This window comes from Amphiprion ocellaris, chromosome 12 (assembly GCF_022539595.1).
Source record: "Amphiprion ocellaris isolate individual 3 ecotype Okinawa chromosome 12, ASM2253959v1, whole genome shotgun sequence".
Lineage (NCBI taxonomy): Eukaryota > Metazoa > Chordata > Actinopteri > Pomacentridae > Amphiprion > Amphiprion ocellaris.
The window spans coordinates 7186770-7208884 of NC_072777.1; the positions used below are offsets into that span (position 1 = coordinate 7186770).

Below are 22115 nucleotides of genomic sequence, written 5' to 3' on the forward strand. Positions count from 1 at the left end.
TTAAGTGTTCTATAATTTGGGTGCCCTTTGACCTTAGTGAAGTTCCACAGAACAACAATACATCCTAAATATACCAGCTTTCAGCCAAATGCACTGCTGTGACATGTTTATTTTTTTATTATTATTTCTGTTTAATTCATAGTTTAGGAAAGTGACATTCTGGTATCTTCATGAGCGTCATAATTTTGGTTTAGTAATTCAAAATTAAGCTTTTAAAATCGTAAAATCTAATTGCCATCAGAAACAGTCCACTTTTCAGTTAAAAATAAAAAAAAATTAAATAGCTTTTTTAGATCTTAGTACTTGGTATGTTTAATCTGGTTTATAATCCTGTAATTTGCACTGGCTTCTCTCCTAGCTTTGCTGTGTGTTGGTAAGATCACAGCAACATGTCAGACGATGCATGACTGGCACACAAGTTTGTCAAAATGATCGGATAGTTCATTCAAAATGTATTCAAAATCGCTAAAAAATAACCCAAATTACAATATAAAAACATAGGAAATAACATGTCAAAATGGTGTCTAAATTAGCAGGTTAAAAAGGCCACATACCATCAAAATAAAATACTGGAAATTGGGAGATAAAGAGTCAAAATTATAAGAAAAATTGTAATGAGAGAAATAGTAAAAAGCTTTCCCAAATAAGTATCTATTTTGACAAAAATATGCACTATAGTCAAGTCAAAAAGCTAAATTTATTTAGACTTTATCCTAATTTGGACACTTTTTAATGTCAAAATGTGTTTACTTTTTTCTTTCTATTTTTCTTATCATGACTAACATTTTGTCTTAATGTTTTCTTGTACTACTGTAGCTGAGCATCCAGTCCCTACAGACTGTCAGTGTGATAAAAGCAGCAGAGTCGATATATGTGTGACTTTTTGTAACATAGTTTACAGGTATCATAGTTGACATTTTTGCTGTTTTCAGGCCTAAAATCAACATGGCTGCCTATAGCCAAACACCACATGACATTTTTAGAGAAAGATTCTCCTAAATATTATATATACAATTGAGTCAAATTTAAATTGAAAGTTATTTCTAAAGATATTGTAGTAAACCTGTTGACATGTGATAAATTCACACTTGACTCACACACTACTTTATATTAAATGAGAAAGTCTTGGAGTCTGGACAGTCTTTTCTTCAGGAGGAAATGACATCATGTGGAGCAGGTCATGTGATCTGGAATTAACACACTTCCTTGAGAGGTATTTTTGTAACGGGTAACTTAGTTGAAAGTGATTTCTGAGACACAGATACAATTTGTTATTTTCCATATCCAATGTGATATATTTCCAAAAAATACCTGTCATGATTATCTCAACTTAATAAGAACAACACAATCAAAAGAATTTTTGAATAAACTAATTTTATTATTGTGTAGCTAATTAGAAGGTGGTTGTTATGAAATTTGGACGGTTATTTAGTTGATATTTTAGTGATATCCAGTCATTTTTTATTTATAAGTGATCTTTTCCATAAGAAATAATTATGGAATTTGTAAAGACATGATCATAATGAACATAAAAAACTTTTTTCTTTTTTACTTTTAATAAAAATGTATGCAAGATACACTATATTGCCAAAAGTATTCGCTTACCTGCCTTGACTCGCATATGAAAGTAAGTGACATCCCATTCCTAATCCATAGGGTTCAATATGACGTCGGTCCACACTTTGCAGCTATAACAGCTTCAACTCTTCTGGGAAGGCTGTCCACAAGGTTTAGGAGTGTGTTTATGGGAATTTTTGACCATTCTTCCAGAAGCGCATTTGTGAGGTCACACACTGATGTTGGACCAGAAGGTCTGGCTCTCAGTCTCTGCTCTAATTCATCCCAAAGGTGTTCTATCGGATTGAGGTCAGGACTCTGTGCAGGCCAGTCAAGTTCATCCACACCAGACTCTGTCATCCATGTCTTTATGGACCTTGCTTTGTGCACTGGTGCACAGTCATGTTGGAAGAGGAAGGGGCCAGCTCCAAACTGTTCCCACAAAGTTAGGAGCATGGAATTGTCCAAAATGTCTTGGTATGCTGAAGCATTCAGAGGTCCTTTCACTGGAACTAAGGGGCCAAGCCCAGCTCCTGAAAAACAAGCCCACACCATAATCCCCCCTGCACCAAACTTCACACTTGGCACAATGCAGTCCGACAAGTATGATTCTCCTGACAACCACCAAACCCAGACTCGTCCATCAGATTGCCAGATGGAGAAGCGTGATTCGTCACTCCAGAGAAGGCGTCTCCACTGCTCTAGAGTCCAGTGGCGGCTGCTTTACACCGCTGCATCCGACACTTTGCATTGCACTTGGTGATGTATGGCTTGGATGCAGCTGCTCGGCCATGGAAACCCATTCCATGAAGCTCTCTGCTGAAGCACTGTTCTTGAGCTAATCTGAAGGCCACATGAAGTTTGAAGGTGTGTAGCGATTGACTCTGCAGAAAGTTGGCCACCTCTTGGCACTATGTGCCTCAGCATCCGCTGACCCCGCTCCGTCAGTTTACGTGGCCTACCACTTGGTGGCTGAGTTGCTGTCGTTCCCACACACTTCCACTTTCTTATAAGAAAGTGACAGCTGACAATTAACTGTGGAATATTTAGGAGCGAGGAAATGTCACGACTGGATTTGTTGCACAGGTGGCATCCTATCACAGTTCCACGCTGGAATTCACTGAGCTGATGAGAGCGACCCATTCTTTCACAAATGTTTGTAAAAGCAGTCTGTGTGCCTAGGTGCTTGATTTTATACACCTGTGGCCATGGAAGTGATTGGAACACCTGATTCTGATTATTTGGATGAGTGAGCGAATACTTTTGGCAATATAGTGTATATCTCATGGACTTCAGAAGTCTCTCAATTATATATTGACCCAGCAGTTTTTCTCTCTGTCTCCTTACAGCGACAGGAGATGAGGATTTCTCTGTTGTGTTAAATACTGACTGAACTTGGAGTGCTACTGTCCCCCTGCAGCTCCTCAGTTACGTGTTCAGACCTGCAGCTTCTTCTGCAGCATATCTCACCATCGTAAATGGAAGCAGCCGCTCTTTCAAACTCCTCTCCTCTGAGCCAATAACAACATGTCATCTAACTCTTAATGCTTTAACTTCACGTCACATTCAGCCTTTATTTAAAACTAAGAAGCTGTTTGTAGTTTGATATTTTGCAGATGATGTGATTTCTTTTTTGTCAGCTCCGTCACGCTCCGTAGAGCAGCTGAAATGTCGTGGGTGGAATTTAACTACCACTTTGGCAGTTGTCCTTAGTGCCGGATTACATTTATTGTCAGAGCTGTGGGTGTTTCTTTTACTACAATTCAGGACCTGAACTCCCACATCTGAAAAAAAAAAAACATGCTGCATTCAGGGTCTGTCAGAAATGCGAGAATCAGGACGTTCTCAGTGCTTCCTAATTCATACTAAAATACAAGTAAAAATAATACCAGTAAATGATGATGATAATGATGGCTCCCTAAACAAAACAACTAAACAATTTAAAAAAAAAAAAACATTCTTTAAAAAATCCCAAAAACCTAAAGAAATTAATATTTCCACAAATATTGCTGCTATGACTATGAAATATATAAGTTTTGTTAATCTGACGGTTGAATGAATCAATAAATTTGGGTGTAAATTTTCAGTTTTCATTTGGGCCACGGAGCCCAAAGATGTCTAGTTTCTAATCACAGATAACAAAAAACAAAACAAAATAAAGTAGTTTTGCCTTATATGGGAATAATATCATTTTTTATCTTATAATGTTGGCATTTTCTTTTAGAAATGCCACCTTTTAATAATATTTTAGCTCATTTCTTAAAAATAAATTTAATTTCACAAGTAAACATTTTTCATCATACAGCTTTGACTTTTAACTTTAATATAGTAACTAAAATATCTGACTTTTAATCTTGTAATTGACAGTTATTATCTGTCTTATTCTTTAGTTTAAAAACTATAAAAATTCTTCTAAACTGGAATTATCTGACAGTGCACACATTTCATTTGAACTTTATTTTAATAATTCAAAAGTTATGTTGCCCTATGTTGTAAATTTTACCAATGAATTTTATAATTTGGATAGTTTAGATTATCTGTCTTCTTTTTCTTCCCACATTTTGATATAACAAAATTTACTTTTTGCTTTCTTATGTAGTACTAATAGCATCATAGAATAATTACCAATTCCTAATTTTGAGTTACCATGAAGATTTATTTGACTCGTGACACACCTTTCCTATCTGTTTGGGTTTTTTCTTTTTTTTTTCTTTTTTACAATAACAGAGTTCCAACCCCTTTCAGATCAGCCGCCAAACTCCTTGAAGGCATCAGCGAGTCTCATGTAACATCTGAGAAATTCAGTCTCCTAAGCAGCACCTGAAGGCAGCAGGAGGAGCAGCAGAGAAGCTGTGTGGAGGAACCTGTGTGATCAGTCAGTCTGATCTGAGTCATGGTGAGCAGGAGACTGTCGGACGAGGCTGTGTCTGCTGCCTGCCAGGAGGGTCACCCCCTCACCCAGGTGATGTCTGCATGTTTATTTCTCCTGCTTGTAGTGATTTCATTTACTCTGTTAGACGTATTTTATTGTACAGAGCAGGAAGAAGATCTGGACTGAGTGAGGGTGTAATGTAGTCAAACCTGTTGGCTGTGACTTCAGACCTGCACATACCTGCAGACTCACACATTCTGGGACATCTGGTTCAGGATGCACATCGAGCAGCAAAAAACAAAACTAAATTAAATTAGATTTGCCTCACATTTAGTCACAGCTCGAAGGTATTTTTTTTAAACCTGTTATTGGTCTTTGAGAGTCTAGGTAACTCAAAGTACATTCTTCAACTATTTGAAGATGAAATCAGTAATACATTATTCTAAACACTCTTTATAAAATTATTTCAGAAACACCACAAATTAACTTGAATTCATCCCAGTTTATGACACTGATATACATTCCTAGTTTCTCAAACTTATTTTCGTTTATGTTTTCTAATTTAAATCTATTACTGTTAGCCAGGGCTAAATATGATGTGGATTTTTCACTAAGTTTAGAATTCTAGTAACCAACCAATCAATCGTTTAATGGCAAAAATAAAAACAAATAACTAATCTGCTGTAATAAAATATAATAATAAAGTAGTTCTGGAAAACAGTTGGCTGCTTTATTGTAAAGGAGACACAGAGCTGAGGCTAGAGCCCCAATTTGAATTCATTTAAAATATTTCTGAATGGAAAGTCAAAATGACCACGAGACACAGAAACCACTAAGAGATGCAATACGGCTGCAAAGACACACAAAATTTTCGCAAAGAGTTGCACAGTGACCAAAAAGAGCATTAATGAGCATAAAGAGCTGCAACATGACCGCAAAAAGAAACAAAGCAGCTGCAAAAGGGTGCAAAATGACCACAAAGCGACAAAAGGTGACTGCAAAGAAATGCATAAAGAAACACGAGACAACTGGAAAGAGACAAAAAAAAGAAAAACTATTGCAAAGACATGCAAAACTATCATAAAGAGACACAAAACAACTGGTGAGACAAAAAACTAATACAAAGACATGCAAAATGATCATGAAGAGACACAAAACAACTGCAAAGAGACAAAGAACATGCAAAATTATTCTACAGAGACACAAAATCACTGCAAAGACATACAAAATTATTATAGAGACAAAGATAAAACAACTGCAAAGAGATGCAAAGTGACCACAAAGGGACAAAAAGTGATCACAAAGACATGCAAAATGATCATAAAGAAACACAAAACAACTGCAGTGAGCCAAAAAACAACTGCAAAAACACGCAAAATTATTCTATGGAGACACAAAATTAATGCAAAGACATACAAAATTATTATATAGAGACACAAAGATGCTGCAAAAAGACACAAAACAACTGCAAAGACATGCAAAATTATTATAAATCAACACAAAACCACTGCAAAGACATGCAAAATTATTATAAAGACACATAAAACAACCGCAAAGAAATCCATAAGTACTGTAAAGGCATATAAATTTATTATAAAGAGACACAAAGATGCTGCAAAAGACAGAAAACAACTGCAAAGACAAGCAAAATGACTGATTTGAGTTTGGATGTCTTGCTCTTATGCAGAACTTGTGGCTTTTTTTTATTTCTGGAAACACCAGCCCTTTGCATTATAATCCATCCATGCACATGATAACCCCATGGAGTGGTGTTTGTGTTTATCTAATTCTAATATTCAGTCTATTTTAGCTCTGCTTTGGTCTCCTCTTCCGGCTCCTCAGAAATATATCCAACTCTCCAGCTGCTAAATGCTTCGGTTTGTGTGTCCGTCTGTGATTTGATGCTAGGCAGGCCATTTACCAGGAGATAAAGCATTCTAAAAACAGCTGAACATGCTGATTTGAGCAGTGTTAGAGACATACAATGTGCTTGTTGTCTTTGTGACTTGGGTCTCTGCAGGACTTCATGATGCAGCAGACGATGCTGAGGGTCAGAGATCCGGCTCGATCTCTGGACTTCTACACCCGAGTCCTGGGCATGACGTGAGTCCTCAGTGTGATGCTGAACCTCTCCGAACACCTCCAACTTTACTGTGCTCTGCTCAGCTTACAAAGCAGCAGGAGCCTCCATCTAACCTTCGGGCTCCTCTGTGGTTTCCAGGCTGCTGCAGAAGATCGACTTCTCTGCAATGCGGTTCACCCTCTACTTCCTGGGTTACGAGAACAAGGCGGAGATCCCGGCTGACATTAAGGAGAGGACGGCGTGGACTTTCTCTCGAAGTGCCACCATAGAACTCACACAGTACGCACGAAGTCCACAATGCACCAAATATGCCCTGAATAACTCCTCTAAAGGATGTGTTTCTGTAAACTATACAACCAAAAGTGTGTGGACTCTGTGTGGGACTGCTCCTGGTCTGGTGCAGAGCTTCAGCTGCATAAAAGTGAATCTAAATGCTGCAGCACACAATGATAATTTAAAGCACTCATGAACTTCTTATGTTGTGTCACCAGTTTATATTGTTTGTAACAAAAAGAAATGGTTTTACTCTGACTAAAGGCACCTGAAGAACATAATAATAACTTTTAAAAAAAGACGTTTGAAAAGCTGGAACCACTAAATTTAAGGCTTAAATGATTAATCAGTAATCAGAATTGCTGCTAATTAATACTCTGATCAGGTGTAGTACTCAGGTGTGCACGTACTTTTGGCAATACAATGACACAGTTCAGATGATAAATCTGCTGCATCTTGTTATAACTTAATAATTGTTTTGTTTGTCTGTTAGTAATTGGGGCTCAGAGAAAATAGAAGGCCTGTCATACCACAATGGGAACAAAGACCCACGAGGATTTGGTGAGTTAAGTTTATCCAGAGTTTATTGGTGGTTCATTTCTTTTTATAGGTCCAAAACAGACTCAGAGTATGTTTTTCCATATTTTGCATGTAAACGTGTCCAAAATAACTTTGTCTGATGAAGTTCAAAGTTCACAACCTCTTAAAGCACATTTTGAATGTCTGAGATCAATGCACCGTATTTGGCACACGTAGATTATATTGACTGTGTGTGTTGGGTGTAACCTACTGTCTTGTCTTGTCTTGTTGAAGGTCATATTGGCATTGCTGTTCCTGACGTTAATGCTGCTTGCAAATTGTTTGAAGAGAGAGGAGCGACATTTGTCAAGAAAGAAGATGTAGGTGAGTTCTTCTTTGTCCTGAGAGATCAGGTCAGTCCCTACAAAGGAAAAACATAGTAAACTCGTATTCGGTACAAAACTGAGTTCAGACCTTTATCTGACTTTGTAACATCTGGTATACATACATAAAACGTTTCAGGCTCTTGAAATCTGTAATTTCTGTGAAATCAGCTTTTTAAATTTGCACATGGCAGACAGTGAGACAGCAAACTGCACAACTTAAGTCAGAAAAAGATGCTACCTGCACATATAATGTCTAATAAAGGCAGCTAAAGTAATAGAAACAGCAAATTACATAGCTAAAGTCAGAAGAACAAGTAACTACATAGCTAAAATCGTATAAAGACAGCCATAGTAATAGAAAGACAGGTAAGTACCCAGCTAAAGTCAGAGAAAGATGTTAACTACATAACTAATATGCAATAATGACAACCAAAGTAATGGAAAGACAGCTAATTACAAGGCTAAAGTCAGAAAGACAACTAATAGCATGGCTAAAGTTAGAGAAAAATGTTAACTACATAAATAATTTGTAATAATGGAAGCCAAAGTAATAGAAAGACACCTAATAACATGGCTAAAGTCAAAAAGACAGCTAGCCGCGTAGCTAGAAAGACAGCTAACTATGCAGCTTAAGTCAGAAAAACACCTAATAACATGGCTAAAGTCAAAAAGACAGCTAGCCACGTAGCTAGAAAGACAGCTAACTATGCAGCTTAAGTCAGAAAGACACCTAATAACATGACAAAAGTCAAAAAGACAGCTAGCCGCGTAGCTAGAAAGACAGCTAACTATGCAGCTAAGTCAGAAAGACACCTAATAACATGACTAAAGTCAAAAAGACAGCTAGCCGCGTAGCTAGAAAGACAGCTAACTATGCAGCTTAAGTCAGAAAGACACCTAATAACATGGCTAAAGTCAAAAAGACAGCTAGTCACGTAGCTAGAAAGACAGCTAACTATGCAGCTAAGTCAGAAAGACACCTAATAACATGACTAAAGTCAAAAAGACAGCTAGCCACGTAGCTAGAAAGACAGCTAACTATGCAGCTAAGTCAGAAAGACACCTAATAACATGACTAAAGTCAAAAAGACAGCTAGCCACGTAGCTAGAAAGATAGCTAACTATGCAGTTTAAGTCAGAAAGACAGCTAATTACAGGCTAAAGTCATACAAAGATGTTAACTAAACAAATAAGGTCTAATACAGACAGCCAAAGTAATAGAAAAACAGCCAATTACATATCTGTAGTCAAACTACAAAAGTCAGAGAAAGTTTCTAACTACACAGTTGAAGTCTATACATAAAGACAATCAAAGTAATAAAAAATGCTAATTACACAGCTAAAGTCAGAAAAACAGCTAGCTATACAGCTAAAGTTGCACTGCGCAAGTCAAAGCTAGCTGCTATGATAGCCGCAACTTTTTAAAGTTCCAGCTCTGTTTAGATATTGATTTTTCTTTAGATATTATCTGTCAAATAAAATATTTTGATGAAGTGAAAGCTACATCTTCAGTCTTTAATTTACATAATTTAAGAAGACAGTAGCTAAATCAGTTTCAGTTATGATAGAGAAGAAAAAACAGCTGAACTACAGGTAGTTACCTTAGCAGGTGTCAGTCAGCAACATTTTCATTAGAATATCTAATGGCACAGTGCATTGTTTTCATTTTTCAGATACTGAATGGCTTCTTTAGTGTTTTTTTTTCATAATTAGCCTTAGAAAATTAGAATTTTCAGCACTAAAACCTTTCTATCTATTTCACAGTTTGTCATCCAGACTGAAGACTTTCAACATTTATTTTCTCAGCTTTACTGCCTCTGTACTTTGAGCTGTCTGCCTCTAGAGGGCAGTACAGTTCTATTTCACACAGATATAAGCTGCAGTAACTATTTTTACCCCAACACTCAATTTATAGTTTTGAACAACTTGCAGCACACAGTGATTGATTTCAATCTTTAAGTTATAAAAACAAAAACAACCGAAAACAAAGACATAAAGAAAATATTGAAAATGAATGTGCACAGCTCATATTGACACACACACACATTATACGTAATTATAAGTAAAACTCATATATAAAAGACGCATATAGCACCCAAGTGCTTTAACAAAACATAAAGATGGCTATACATTCGTGTTCTGCAGGTTGTGAAAAATCCAGTCGCTATTCACACTCAGACTGTGAATAGCAACTGGAATAGATCTGGAGTTCCTACAAGTATCATGGTCTCTGGCTGGATTCTTCACTTTCTTTCACTTCTCACATCTAGACTAGGGTTCTTTTACCGTAATAAGGCTTCCTTCACATACTCTGCCAAAAACACTCTTGTGAAGATGACCATCCTCCCCATGTTCGACTACGGCGATGTCATCTAAAAAAGGCCTCTAAGTGTGCCCTTAACAGGCTTGATGTTCTCCATCACTCAGCCATCCATCTTGCTACCGGTGCACCTTTCTCCACCCATCATTGTGACCTTTACAAACTGGTGGGTTTTCCCTCCCTTCACACCAGGCGACTCCAGCATTTGCTTTTACTCATCTACAAGACCCTATCAGAGAAGACACCTCAATACCTCTCCAATTTCCTATTCCCCTCCCATAACAACCACCTGAAGTCTAGTCATCTCATAACACTCTCTATCCCCAAGGTTCACACTGTCTTTGGCCGGAATTGTTCTCAGCTGATCATACCTGGTAAAACAAAGATTGAAAAAAAGGACTTGGGTAAAAATGAAATGAAAAAAAAAACAAGCAACATTTAAATGTAAAAGTCTATGACATATTCTTTCAAGAAATCTGTCTCCATATGCTCATGATCAACTGCATTTTTGTCTCAAAACCTCTTGTTAAAATTAAATTTCTACCAGGAGGTGGAGCTCACAGGCAGCTTGACAACTGTAGACTGTGAGTTAGACTTGATAAATATCCTGAGAATGAATGCCAGAAAATGTGAGGTTCTCCAAAGTGTCAGAACCCACCATTGCTCCACTAACTACAATCCTTTTTCCTTGTTACAGGTAAAATGAAGGATCAGACCTTCATCCAGGATCCAGACGGCTACTGGATAGAGATTTTATGTCCGAACAACATGGTGTCCTTACTGTCGCCTTAGAGCAGAGACACACTGAGGAATATTCTTGTATTAGTATTATGGTTTGTGGACACAGCTGAAACAAAACAGGACAGTTTTGGAGCTTGACATATTGTTTTTTTACATTTTTGATTATGTTGCTCAGTTTCTTGTCTGGTCCTACAGATTTTAACATGCACATTCATTTTCTATAGCAAAACAACAACAACAACAACAATAATAAAACAATACAAAACAAAAAAGAAGGAAATAAGATATGCCAGCCTGTTGCAGTTTTGACAACATTTTAAATCATCTTGTACTATACTTTCTACTTCCAGTATACTTAAAAAGGGAAACATTGCACTGTCTACTTCACAGCTGTAACTACTTGTGTTGAACATTAAGATTTTGCATTTAAAACATAAAAAGCTCATAAAATGTGATGCTTTATTATCAATAAAGCTATTCAACAATAAATAAAGGTCAAGTTTGAACAGTCAGTCATTCAAAGAAAATGGTTTGTCATGCAAAAAATTCTTAAGTGTAGAGATTTTCTGCTTTTTCTTCTAAACTATTCCAACTGGTTAGGATCAGTCGGACAAGGCGACACCGTGAAGAGTTCACTTTTGCTTTTAAATCTTTAACAAACCAAACAATCAGTCCATCCATTGAGAAAATTAGCAGATAAACCAACAATATAAAGATTCATTAGTTACATATCGACCAGTTCCAGCACTAAAATATTGTTTGCACGTTAAAGCATGAGGAAGATTAATGTAATCATAGTCATATTCTGCACTTTTTTTTCATTACTTTTTATATTAAAAGCACATCTTTTTAACAAACTTTACTTGTGATGGAGCATTTTTACAATGAGTGGATTTTAAGTAAAGGACCTGAATACTTCTTCCACCATTGCTAAACATTTATTGAGCAGAAAATTTAAACCAAAACCTTCTCATGCATCTCTGTCTATTCATTATACCTGATATAAAGGTGAATGGATACTTGAAAGGAAGAAAAACTAAAATATTTAACAGATAAAATACACTGCCTGGCCCAAAAAAAGTCACCACTTGGATTTAACTAAGCAAATAGGTAAGAGTCTTCCATTGGATAATTACTACAGTGATGAATATGTTTCAGCTGCAACAGCTTATTTAACTCTAGCTGATGCAGTGAGGAGCTTCTCATTTCTGAAACAATCATGTTGGAAGACATATCCTGTGGTCATGGAAAAGATGTTAATCTGTCTCAGAAGAGTCAAATTATTGGCCTGCATCAAGCAAAGAAAACAACTAAGGAGATTTCTGAAACTACTAAAATCAGGTTAAGAACCGTCCAACGCATTATTAAAACCTGGTAGGATAGTGGAGAACCATCATCTTCAAGGAACAAATGTGGTCAGGTTAGGGTTCTGATCTGGGGTTGGTCAGGTTCAGCAACATTATGTTCCCTAAAGAATGAGGTCAGCTGACTACCTGAATATACTGAATGACCAGGTCTTTCCATCAATGGAGTTATTCTTCCCTGATGGCACAGGCATGTTCCAAGATGACGATGCCAGGATTCATGGGGCTCACATTGTGAATGAGTGGATCAGGGAGCATGAGACGTTATTTTCACACATGGATTGTCCTCCACAGAGTCCAGACCTCAGCCCCATTGAGAATTTTTGGGATGTTCTGGAAAGACTTTGCGCAGTGGTTCGACTCTCCCGTCATCAATATAAGATCTTGGCAAAAAATTAATGCATCTCTGGATAGAAATAAATGCTGTGACATTGCAGAAGCTGATCGAAACGATGCCACAGCGAATGAGTGCCGTACTCAAAGCTAAAGGCGGTCCAACAAAATATTAGTGTGCAAATTTTTTTTTTGGTTTGTATTGTATTCTATAGTCTTAAAATCAGGACGCAGTTTTAGTGCACCTTGTTTGCTGATATCACTTTAAAGGCACCACATAAAAGTATTTCAAAAAATGAAAACAACATGTCAGATAAACACTTGTTTATATAAGTTGTTTAATGTGATGAAGCAAAAACTTTCTGAAACTTTTTAAAGGGTCACAAGTGGCGTGTCATTAGCTGCTTAGTGGCTGGGTAAATTTTGCATTAAGCTCCTGTATCCTCTTCCAGCCTCGGTGTCTCTTCGTACTGTTTCCACTTGTTATCTGCTCTTTGTGTCCGTCTGTATGTAAAGCACTGACCGGCTCATGCCACCTAATTTACCGCCGGTCACTTCAAAGCGGCGTCCCGGCGTGAGAACCGTGTCGGCTGACCGGGGCGGATTTACGGCCTGCAGAGCCGTTCCCAGGCCTGTCAGCCTTTAATCCTCCATTCAGCTGGAAATGACGCCGTTTTCTTCTCTGGGAGGATTTAACGGGTGCAACAGTGATTTCAGCGTGTAAATCAACTGCAAGATGAAGGCAAAGAGCAAGAAGGAGTGGATTAACGTGTGTGTGTGTGTGTGTGTGTGTGTGTGTGTGTGTGTGTGTGTGTGTGTGTGTGTGGGAATGCTGCCTGGTTGCTCACAGATATTTTGCCTAAAATAATTTAAGGTAAAAACATTTTATTTTATCGTCTGATTGAATCATGTCGAGAAAACATGCTTTCCCAGAGCTTTCGATTGTATCACATGATCTTCCTCACATAGTTCATCTGTGTAACACAGACGTTCACGTCTTTAATGCTTTTCTGAGGATTTTGCCTCCGTTTTGAAGTCATCTTTAAAATAGGCAGAGAAAGGGACACAAAACAAACTCAAGCTTTTGAGGAAGATCCTGCAACTCGTTCAAAAGCTGCTAAATAGACACGCTGAGCTCATGGATGAAGGATGGAACAACGAACACCTGGACACAGATGTGTACAAGACCTCCTGCTACAAAGGACAGCCCTCTTTTGTTGTATTTGTTTAGCATCTCTTTGTAGTATTGCTTCTCTTTTATGCTCTTTGTTTGACTCTGTGGACATTTTGTGGGGTTTTTTTGTGCTGACTGCATTTTGTCTCCGAGCATTTTGTATCTCTGTGGTAATTTTGTGTCTCTCCGTGGTCATGTTGTGTCTCTTTGTGGCAATTTTTTGTGTCTATGTTATTGTTTTGGTGTCTCTTTTCTAATGTTTTGTCACTGTAGTCATTCTAAATCTCTCTACAGACACTTTCTGTCTCTTTGTAGCGTTATTTTGTGTGTTTTTTGTAAGTTTTGTCTCATTTTGTGTCTCTTTGTAGGTATTTTAATTGTCTGTATGTAGTTTTACATCATGTAATGATAATTTTGCATGTCTTTGTGTCCATTGCCTGTATCTGTGATGATTTTTGTGCTAACTTTTTGACTTTTTTTGCTTTTCAGAAGGTGGTCCTTAAAGAGACAGAAGCTAAAACATAGTGTTTCAGACAGAGGTTGAGAAGAGGCACTGCATCAATGTACAATATGAGAAAAATAACATGAAAGCAGGTCAACATATTCTGGCAGATCCCCAAAATAAAAGCATGAACCTGTAAATATGCATAATATGGGCTGTTTAAATATGCATATACACTCTCCAGCCACTTTAGACAGTACAACCATAAACTCGATGTAATAAAATACAACAGCTCTGCCATAAATTCTGCTTTTATTAAGGTTCTACATTCAGTGTTTGTTGTCAGAAAGGTGATAATTCTACTTTCTGTTTATTATCGGCTGCATTATCAAAAAGTAGTTCTAATATTTTACATCCCTCATGTATATTAATGCAGAGGACAAAATAATAGGAACATTTTCAAACAATCATTACAAAGTAGAATTATCACGTATTTGACTCAAAATGATCTGATTTGTAAGAATAGAATTTATGTCAGAGCGGTTGTGTTGATTAGACTGAACAGATGCTGAAATGCTCAGCGAATGAACTGTAAATATAAATATCAAGTTACTGCATAAAACAGAAAAACTCTGTAACAGCTGCCCTTTTTTTTATTACAGCAGCAAAACCATTTAGTCATCTTTATTTGTACAAAGGCACACAGGGCATCACAGATATTTGGTGGAAAATTCTGTGAAAGTTTACATGTAAACCACAGATATTAAAAAAAGGTCTAACATGATCAAATATTAGTAATGTTTTCTTAATATTTGCCCCAGCAACTGTCTTGGGAGGCAGTTTGAGAACAACGTTCTTGTTCCATAGATTCTCCATGAAATATGTATAAAATACCAGACAAACCAAGACTCTTGTAAGTCGGGTTAAACATGAGGAACTGATAGTTAGAGGAAGATTTTGGTTTGTTACTTTTTGTCAGTGTTTCAGATTTGTTTTAGAGTATAAGTCTGATGTTAATCTATATTTGTATCACTGGCAACAAACCACACCTCACTGACACTTCCTTACCTCACAAGTATATGGTTTTAATTTATTTTATGGTCAGTAATTCCCTACAACGGCTTTTGTTTTTACCAAAAAAATGTAACATTTGTTTGGGGACTATTTTCAGCAGCAGATTGCCCTAAATCTGATTATTTCCGCCAGCAGGACATGTGTAGGAATGAGTTAAAATAACATTCAAATATAGAATATCACCAGACTTATCAAGGCTAAACATTAATATATATTCAATTTCACTTTTGTCCAAGTGGAATGAACCTCACTTAAGAGCAGCTGATCACACAGAACATGTTTAAACACAGTAAAGCTGAATAGGACACCACATGAAACCACACATTTCAACCAGTCCGTAACAGCAGCAGGTGGAAATCAGTTAAAAAACATCCCGATGGTTAACAGATTTAACAGAACTACTTGTCTGAGTCAAGCGTTAAAACCAGTCGGTAAATGACATTGTGATAAAAGTGTTTTCCAAGCTGTTAAAGTGTCAAAGAGGTTAGTGAGCAGCGCTACAGTCAGAAAGCTCCGACCTCGGTTCCCCACGGCCTGTAGGGTTTACTGCTGCTGTGAGGAGTGTGGGAGGAAGAGGAGGAGGAGGAAGAGCTGGGAGGACTGTTGGAGGTGGCGGCAGAGGGGAAGGAGGAGGAAGGGAAGATGGGGAAACCTCCGTGGAGGGCGATGGGGAACGACGCCGAGAGCGACAGGAGCGAGGCGGAGAGAGGAGCAGGGGTGCAGGGGAGCACGAGGGATGAGGAAGAGGAGGAGGAGGAGGAAGGGGAGGAGGAGGCGGAGTCTGCGTGGGAGGAAAAGGTGGAGGAGGCCACGCTGCGCTGCGACAGCTCCGCCAGCCTCTGGGGGGCTCCACCACCTCCACCTCCAGCATCCGGAGAAACCGCGAGGCCGCTCAGTCCGTACGGCAGAGGACGCAGCGCAGCCACGGCAGCCGCCCAGTGATGGGGGTGGAACGGGTGAGGCAAAGGGTGAGGCTGCTGGGGGTGATGGTGGTGGTGGGGATGTGGCGAGTGGGAGGCGGCGGTCAGGGCAGCGGCGTCGCGTTGGGAGGCGCAGGAGGTGAGGTGGGAGAGGAGGCGGCAGCGCAGAGGGTCGCTGGAGTCCAAGCCCTCCACGGCACTCAGGTAGCGAGAAACCTCAGTCACACACTCCCTGAAACCCAAAGACAGGAAGTCCAGGGCGAGACCGTGGGCGTCGAAAAAACCTGCAGACAGAGGGGCAGATGTGAGACACACCTGGACAGGACTGGGGGAAGTGGGGGAGAAAACACAGCTCAAGTCATTTGGATGTGGCTCGTGTCTCTAGGGAACTGTGGACTCATCTGTCTGCAATAATAATTACAGCTAAAATTGCCTCCTGCTTTTCTCTCAATGTGCAACTCCTTCTAAAAATTAAATCCTGTTCATCTGTTATCAACTGTTTCCTTTTCTGCAGTAAGATCTTTCATTTACAGTGTGAAATTCAACTTTTGTGTCAACTAAAAGTTTCAAAATTGTCAAACCCTAACCCAGAGAAGAAATCTGTCCAGCTGTTGAAAGTGATATAGTGTTATAGATCATAGTTTTTATATTAAGCTAAGACAAAGTAGGCTTGGGAGTTTTAAACTTGCAATCAGAAGCGTTTTTGTAGAAAACTTTATCAAACCATAAAACATGTAAGAAGGGAATCTTAAAGATCCCATATAATGAAATTCCATTATATTTTGTTGTGTGATTGTTATCAGCCTGGATGTGTAAACTAAATGCTGCTAAGATATGAAGATGTTTATTTCTTGATTATCTTTAGGACCCCACAACTAGATATCCTACTATACATATCACCACAAATGCATAGTCATCTCCCACAAACTTTAATTCTGCCTCCTCACTGCTTCCAGGTACACCATTCAAATCAACGAACTACCCCACAGTCCATCAGGTGTATTTATTTTGTAGAACTGCTTGTGCTAACTCTAAAATGTTCCAGCCGCAAGCAACGCATAACCACAAACACAGAGAGAGTCTTTTTCCTGAAGGGGGTGTGGACAACAGCACCTCAGCTTCATCTAAAGCTACAGACACTGAAACAGCCCAATTATAACAGGATGAAAACCAGGAGTTTTAGAATCATGATGGCATAAATCATCTTTGCAGCATTTTGAGTTGAAAAATTTAAATGCACACTGTGGAAATGTGAGACTTTGATTAATTTGCTGGAAAAGGGCTCAATATGCAGGGGTCCTTTAAAGATCCAGTCAACTGTAGGGGACAATATATACATCAAAAGTGATAAAAGTGAAAGATTATTCAATAATAGTGCAGCTCCCTGCTTCATTGTGTGGATACATTGATTTTGTAGAAACATAATGAAACAAGGGAAGTGCACCTAAATCATTTGCATCACGTCTTCTGTTTAAAGTAAAAATGCCACATTGTGGATGTTTTTTTGGTCTCTGTGACCCTGACAGACTCTCTTCTCAGCTGACGCTGTGTTTGTTCTGTCTCTGCACTTTACACACTGCTGATGCTGCTGCTGTTAAACCCAAACAAACACTGCAGAGAGTCCGCCTGTAAACCTCACCCCCTCTCCCCCTCCATCTCCCCCCCGCCGGCTTTATGAAAGCAAACAGCGCTGCTCAGGGTCAAGTGGTGCTTTTATCCCTGCAGCGTTTTCCCATGGACTCACCACCTCCTCCATCACAGACAGGCCTGTTTCTATCACTTCAGAGAACATCACACCTACTTACGCTCATTTTCTGGAGACTTAACCTAAACTTTACTTAGCTTTAAACTAAACCTACCCTTGACTTCAATCTAACATTAACCTAACCTTGTCCTAAGCTCAGCCTAACCTAAACCTAGGATTATTGGGCTTAGACAATATCTCGGGAATGAAACATTTCATGACTCTACTGGAACGAAATTGATCCAGAGTCCAACCCCTCTGGAAGATGATCAGAGTATTGATAGGTATTTTAAGGGTTGGATAGGTGTTTTAGTATATGCACGTGTTCGGCGTGTGGTTATTTCAGGGACAATGATTGAAAAAATTAATTAGACTCTTACTCTGGTATCTAGAAGATTTTTCAGTTTTTTGAAACCTAAACCTGGCTGTAGCCTGAACCTACATTAACCTTGACCTTAAACTTAAATTTGCTCTGGCGTAACCCCAACCCTACCCAAACTTTAATCTAAATCTAACCTTACCCTAAACCAAAAAGGAATCTAACTTTAACCTAAAGTTAACCTTGAACTAAGTCTTCACCCTAATATTCGGTGATTCACATTTTAGGGACTTCTGTCCTCATCATGTAAATCACAGCAAAACATGCGTCCCCACAATGTTACTGTAAGCAGATTAATGTCCCCATAAAATGACTAATAAATGCACACACATACACTGCTGTAAACAGTTTTACACACTATCCATGCTGACATTCTGACAAACCAAATGTGTCAGCACCCTGATGTGTCACCTGAACATCAGGGGTCAAACAGCAAGAAAAATCTTTGTGACCAGTGATAAACTGACTGTTCATATAGTATGATTAGTGTTATTAACAGTACTGTGGTAGTGTTGTGGTTACCTTTCCCCCCTGTGGCTTGCAGCATCTTCAAATGATCCACAGTCATCTGGAGGATTTCTGCTTTCTCCAGTTTAGCTGAACCCTGATTTAAAAAAGCAGGACACTGGTTAAACACCACACTGATGCTGATAGTGGTTCAGTATTTTGCTAGACCTGTCTCTGAAGTGCTGTCAACTCTGGAGAATGATCTAACTACACCTCATTACTATTTCGTTAAAGGGAGTAAATACTCTTGCTTGTCTATTTATTTTAATCCATTACGATTATCTTGGCCGCTGCTAAGCCCAGGATGCAGGGATGGTGCCCCTGTAAAACAGTGTTAGGGAGTAACTTGTTTTAGTGGAACATTTGCATGCAGAGAGGTGAGCACACTCATTAAAAAGAACAATTTACTGAAAAAAACAAGCAGCAAGCCAAACCTTTGACAAAACATGACATTTTCAGCATGTAGGCTGTTGTTGTTGGTTTCTATTGTGAAGGGGATTTTTGGTAACAGGCAAATATTGGAGGAGGAGGATAGAGTCACGTAAAATGTGTGGCAGAAATGCCAGACTTGTACATGAAATCTACATCTGGTTAGTCAGACTGTACAAAAACAAACAGATTTTCACCTGTTTCTCAAACGCTGTTGGAACGAGTCTTCGTAACTCTGACAGGCTGTTGTTGATTCTGTCTCTGCGTCTCTTCTCGATAATCTGATGTGACAGAAAACAATAAAAAGTAGTGTAAAATCTTAGGATACATAGCACCAGCACCAATACTCCTTTAATAATCTACATAACAGCTGTACCCCTCTGCGTTTTTTCCTTGCCATCACTTGAGTGGTTGTGGTCGGTGATCCACATCTTATAAAGGACTTCATGTGCCTGCAAACAAACTAACTGTTAGATCAACACATCAAGCAGACACAAAGATGGGCACCTTGAGGCCCTATTGTCACACAAAACTGCATTTTCATTTAAAACTGGTGAATTTATGTATGTGAGATATGAGAAGTGAAGTAAACATTGAAACAATGAACCACTGAAGTGACTCCGGCTTCTGACAAAGTAAAATTTTGTTCTAAGCGTTGACCCTGTGGAAGTGAACAGCACGTCATGTGAGCATTTGTGGTGTTTAAGTGTCATTCATACTGAATTTATGAAGCATTTCACTGTTAACACTTTTTTTGTTATTCCTAACAACATGCATTACATGTATCTTTACATCTATGTATTTATCTGCTTCGTCTTTGATGCGTTTACTCCTCTGCAAACACTTTAGAGAAGATTGCTTGAGCTGTTTTAATTTTTACAATAGGAGTTGAGAAAAATAGGCTACAATTCTAAGATATTTGTACTTCTGTGTGTTGCAATTTTATGCCTACAGCCAGTAAAGACAGGAGACTGTTATTCCATATGCAGAACATGCGATGAGTTCATAAAACATGGTCCCTTTGTATACATTAAGCCACCCAACTGGATGTAAAATAGGTCAAATCAACTACAAAGATACCATAGAATGCAATCTAAACATATTTATCCTTTTTTTTACTGCATATTTTAATATTTTCCATATATATATGTATATATGTTTCAAGAATAAGGTTTTGTAAAAACTCTATTCTCAAAAAATACAGTTCTTTGGTAATGATAAAATCGGTTGTTTCTAAGCTACAAGAGATGTACATAAGAAGTTTGACTAATGAATGATTTCCCTCCTTAAGTCTCTATGGTTTGATATAAATAACTATAGTTATGCACTACAAAATCACACATTAGTGGAAAAAATTCCTTTAATTATCTTCTGACCCCTCAGATTTACCTAGTGACCCTTCTGAGGTGGGGTGATCCCCAGGTTGGGAACCACTATACTAAACGGAGTACATAAAGTAGTTAAGTAGATCCACCATGAGCTGCCACAATAATAAAATGTTGCCTGTACATGTTGTTGCATTTGCATTAATATCCAATATATGTAAGTTAGTACAGCTTACTTTGGTAGAACATTTTCTTGACATCACTTTGAATGCAAGACTTTCACTTTTGAAACTGTGGTACTTTTACTCAAGTAAAGTATTTCAGTACTTCTTGTATCATGTGACATCTGTCATAAAACTGTAAGCAATAAAAAGTATTTTTGTGGCAAAAATAAGTTTAAATTTTAAATTTTAAAATGTAGAGTTGTTTTGTTGTGGAGTTTGCTCTGAATCAATTCATAATGTTGAGTGTTTTTAAATAGATTTTACTTCAACAGCAATGAGACATTTTGTCAAATCACATTTATTCTGTTTGACCTCTTTTTAAGAGTCTAATTGAAAACTTTAACTCTTAATTTGAAACGTTTCAGGTGTAGTTTTGTAACCTCTTGAGCATGATTTAATGTAGATTGAGTGTCTGACTATATTTTGACTGGCCAAGGCTATCTTATTGTTTCAGTAGCTGTGCAAGTCATTTTTCAGCATAAAGGCCATAAAATAAAACAGATTTATTCTCTCTCGCAAATGTAAAAAGTTTCTGTTTTTTTTGTGCAATCTGACATCTTTACAAACCAACGATGAATCAAAGAAAATTATCCTCAGATTACCTGCATGGTGATCATTAGAAACACTGATCTGCCAGACTTCTTTTAAAATATTTTTTAAAATAACTTCTTTAAAGACAGCAAAGGGAGAAATAGTCTTAGGTTTCTAAGTACATCACTAAACCAGAAGTCTTTAAATATAAATGTAATACTGTAAATGTTAAATATAAAGATCACAAGTGTTAGTCGACAGTCTCTATCAACATAACCAGAAATGATTCAAGAACAACATGAAAATAAAGAGCATCAGATATAGATTAATATTATAGACGAGGTCGATCATTTGTGACCTTTTATTAGACTATGTAATCAAGAGAAAAAGATTAAATGTTCCTGATAGCTCACCCTGGATACATGTTCTCACTGCCCACATCGATGGTTTCCTCCACCTCACTCTCCGCCGAGCTGCTGTCCTCACACGGCCGCTTCATGGTGCATGAACGATGGGGAGGTGACGTGGAAATATGAGTTCAGACAGCAGAGTTGGAACCAAAAAGCTCAGAACACTCCTTTCTGATTCCTATGATATATTCTAAACTACTGTACACTGCAGGAGTGCACATATAATCGATGATATAGTCAATAGTGAGCGGCACAGGTGCACTAAAGTCCCCAAAGGAGTGTTTTAGAGAACTTCCAGAGTCTCTCAGAGCTCCTGCTGGGGAGGACTGATCAGTTATAACAAGTATTAAAGGAAAGCGTTTGTTTAATCCAAGAGTTGGCAAAGTTTCAGACTCCCTCCCAGCAAGCAAAAGTTACAACCATGAAAGTTTTTCTTGCAGAAATGTGGAATTAATGATCCATCAGGCATGAAGCGCTATAAAAAAAAAAATGTTTTCAGATCTCAGCA

General features: G+C 38.1%; 2 protein-coding genes across 3 annotated transcripts in view; one reads left to right on the plus strand and one right to left on the minus strand.

Annotated features, from left to right (window-relative positions):
• Positions 1 to 4360: 4360 nt before the first annotated feature.
• On the plus strand, positions 4361 to 11263 carry LOC111574553 (lactoylglutathione lyase-like). 2 transcript variants are annotated; one of them, XM_035952344.2, is made up of 6 exons: positions 4361 to 4519; positions 6450 to 6532; positions 6651 to 6791; positions 7279 to 7346; positions 7599 to 7684; positions 10708 to 11263. In XM_035952344.2, the coding sequence occupies exons 1-6, from the start codon at positions 4451 to 4453 to the stop codon at positions 10714 to 10716; spliced, it is 456 nt and encodes a 151-aa protein (XP_035808237.1). In that variant the 5' UTR covers positions 4361 to 4450; the 3' UTR covers positions 10717 to 11263. The 2 variants fall into 2 exon arrangements, with proteins under 2 accessions (XP_035808237.1, XP_023134986.1); XM_023279218.3 differs by having other exon boundaries at positions 4362 to 4519; positions 7599 to 7688.
• A 3431-nt stretch (positions 11264 to 14694) lies between these two features.
• Positions 14695 to 22115, minus strand: part of hey2 (hes-related family bHLH transcription factor with YRPW motif 2) — a 7774-nt gene continuing 353 nt past the window's right edge. The window contains exons 1-5 of the mRNA XM_023279217.3: positions 21611 to 22115; positions 19494 to 19569; positions 19315 to 19398; positions 18704 to 18785; positions 14695 to 16342 (exon numbers count right to left, since the gene is read on the minus strand). The exon at positions 21611 to 22115 is cut by the window's right edge and continues 353 nt beyond it. Of these exons, the coding sequence (XP_023134985.2) occupies positions 15642 to 16342; positions 18704 to 18785; positions 19315 to 19398; positions 19494 to 19569; positions 21611 to 21696 (1029 nt within the window). The 5' untranslated portion in view covers positions 21697 to 22115 and the 3' untranslated portion in view covers positions 14695 to 15641. The remainder of the gene's footprint in view (positions 16343 to 18703; positions 18786 to 19314; positions 19399 to 19493; positions 19570 to 21610) is intronic.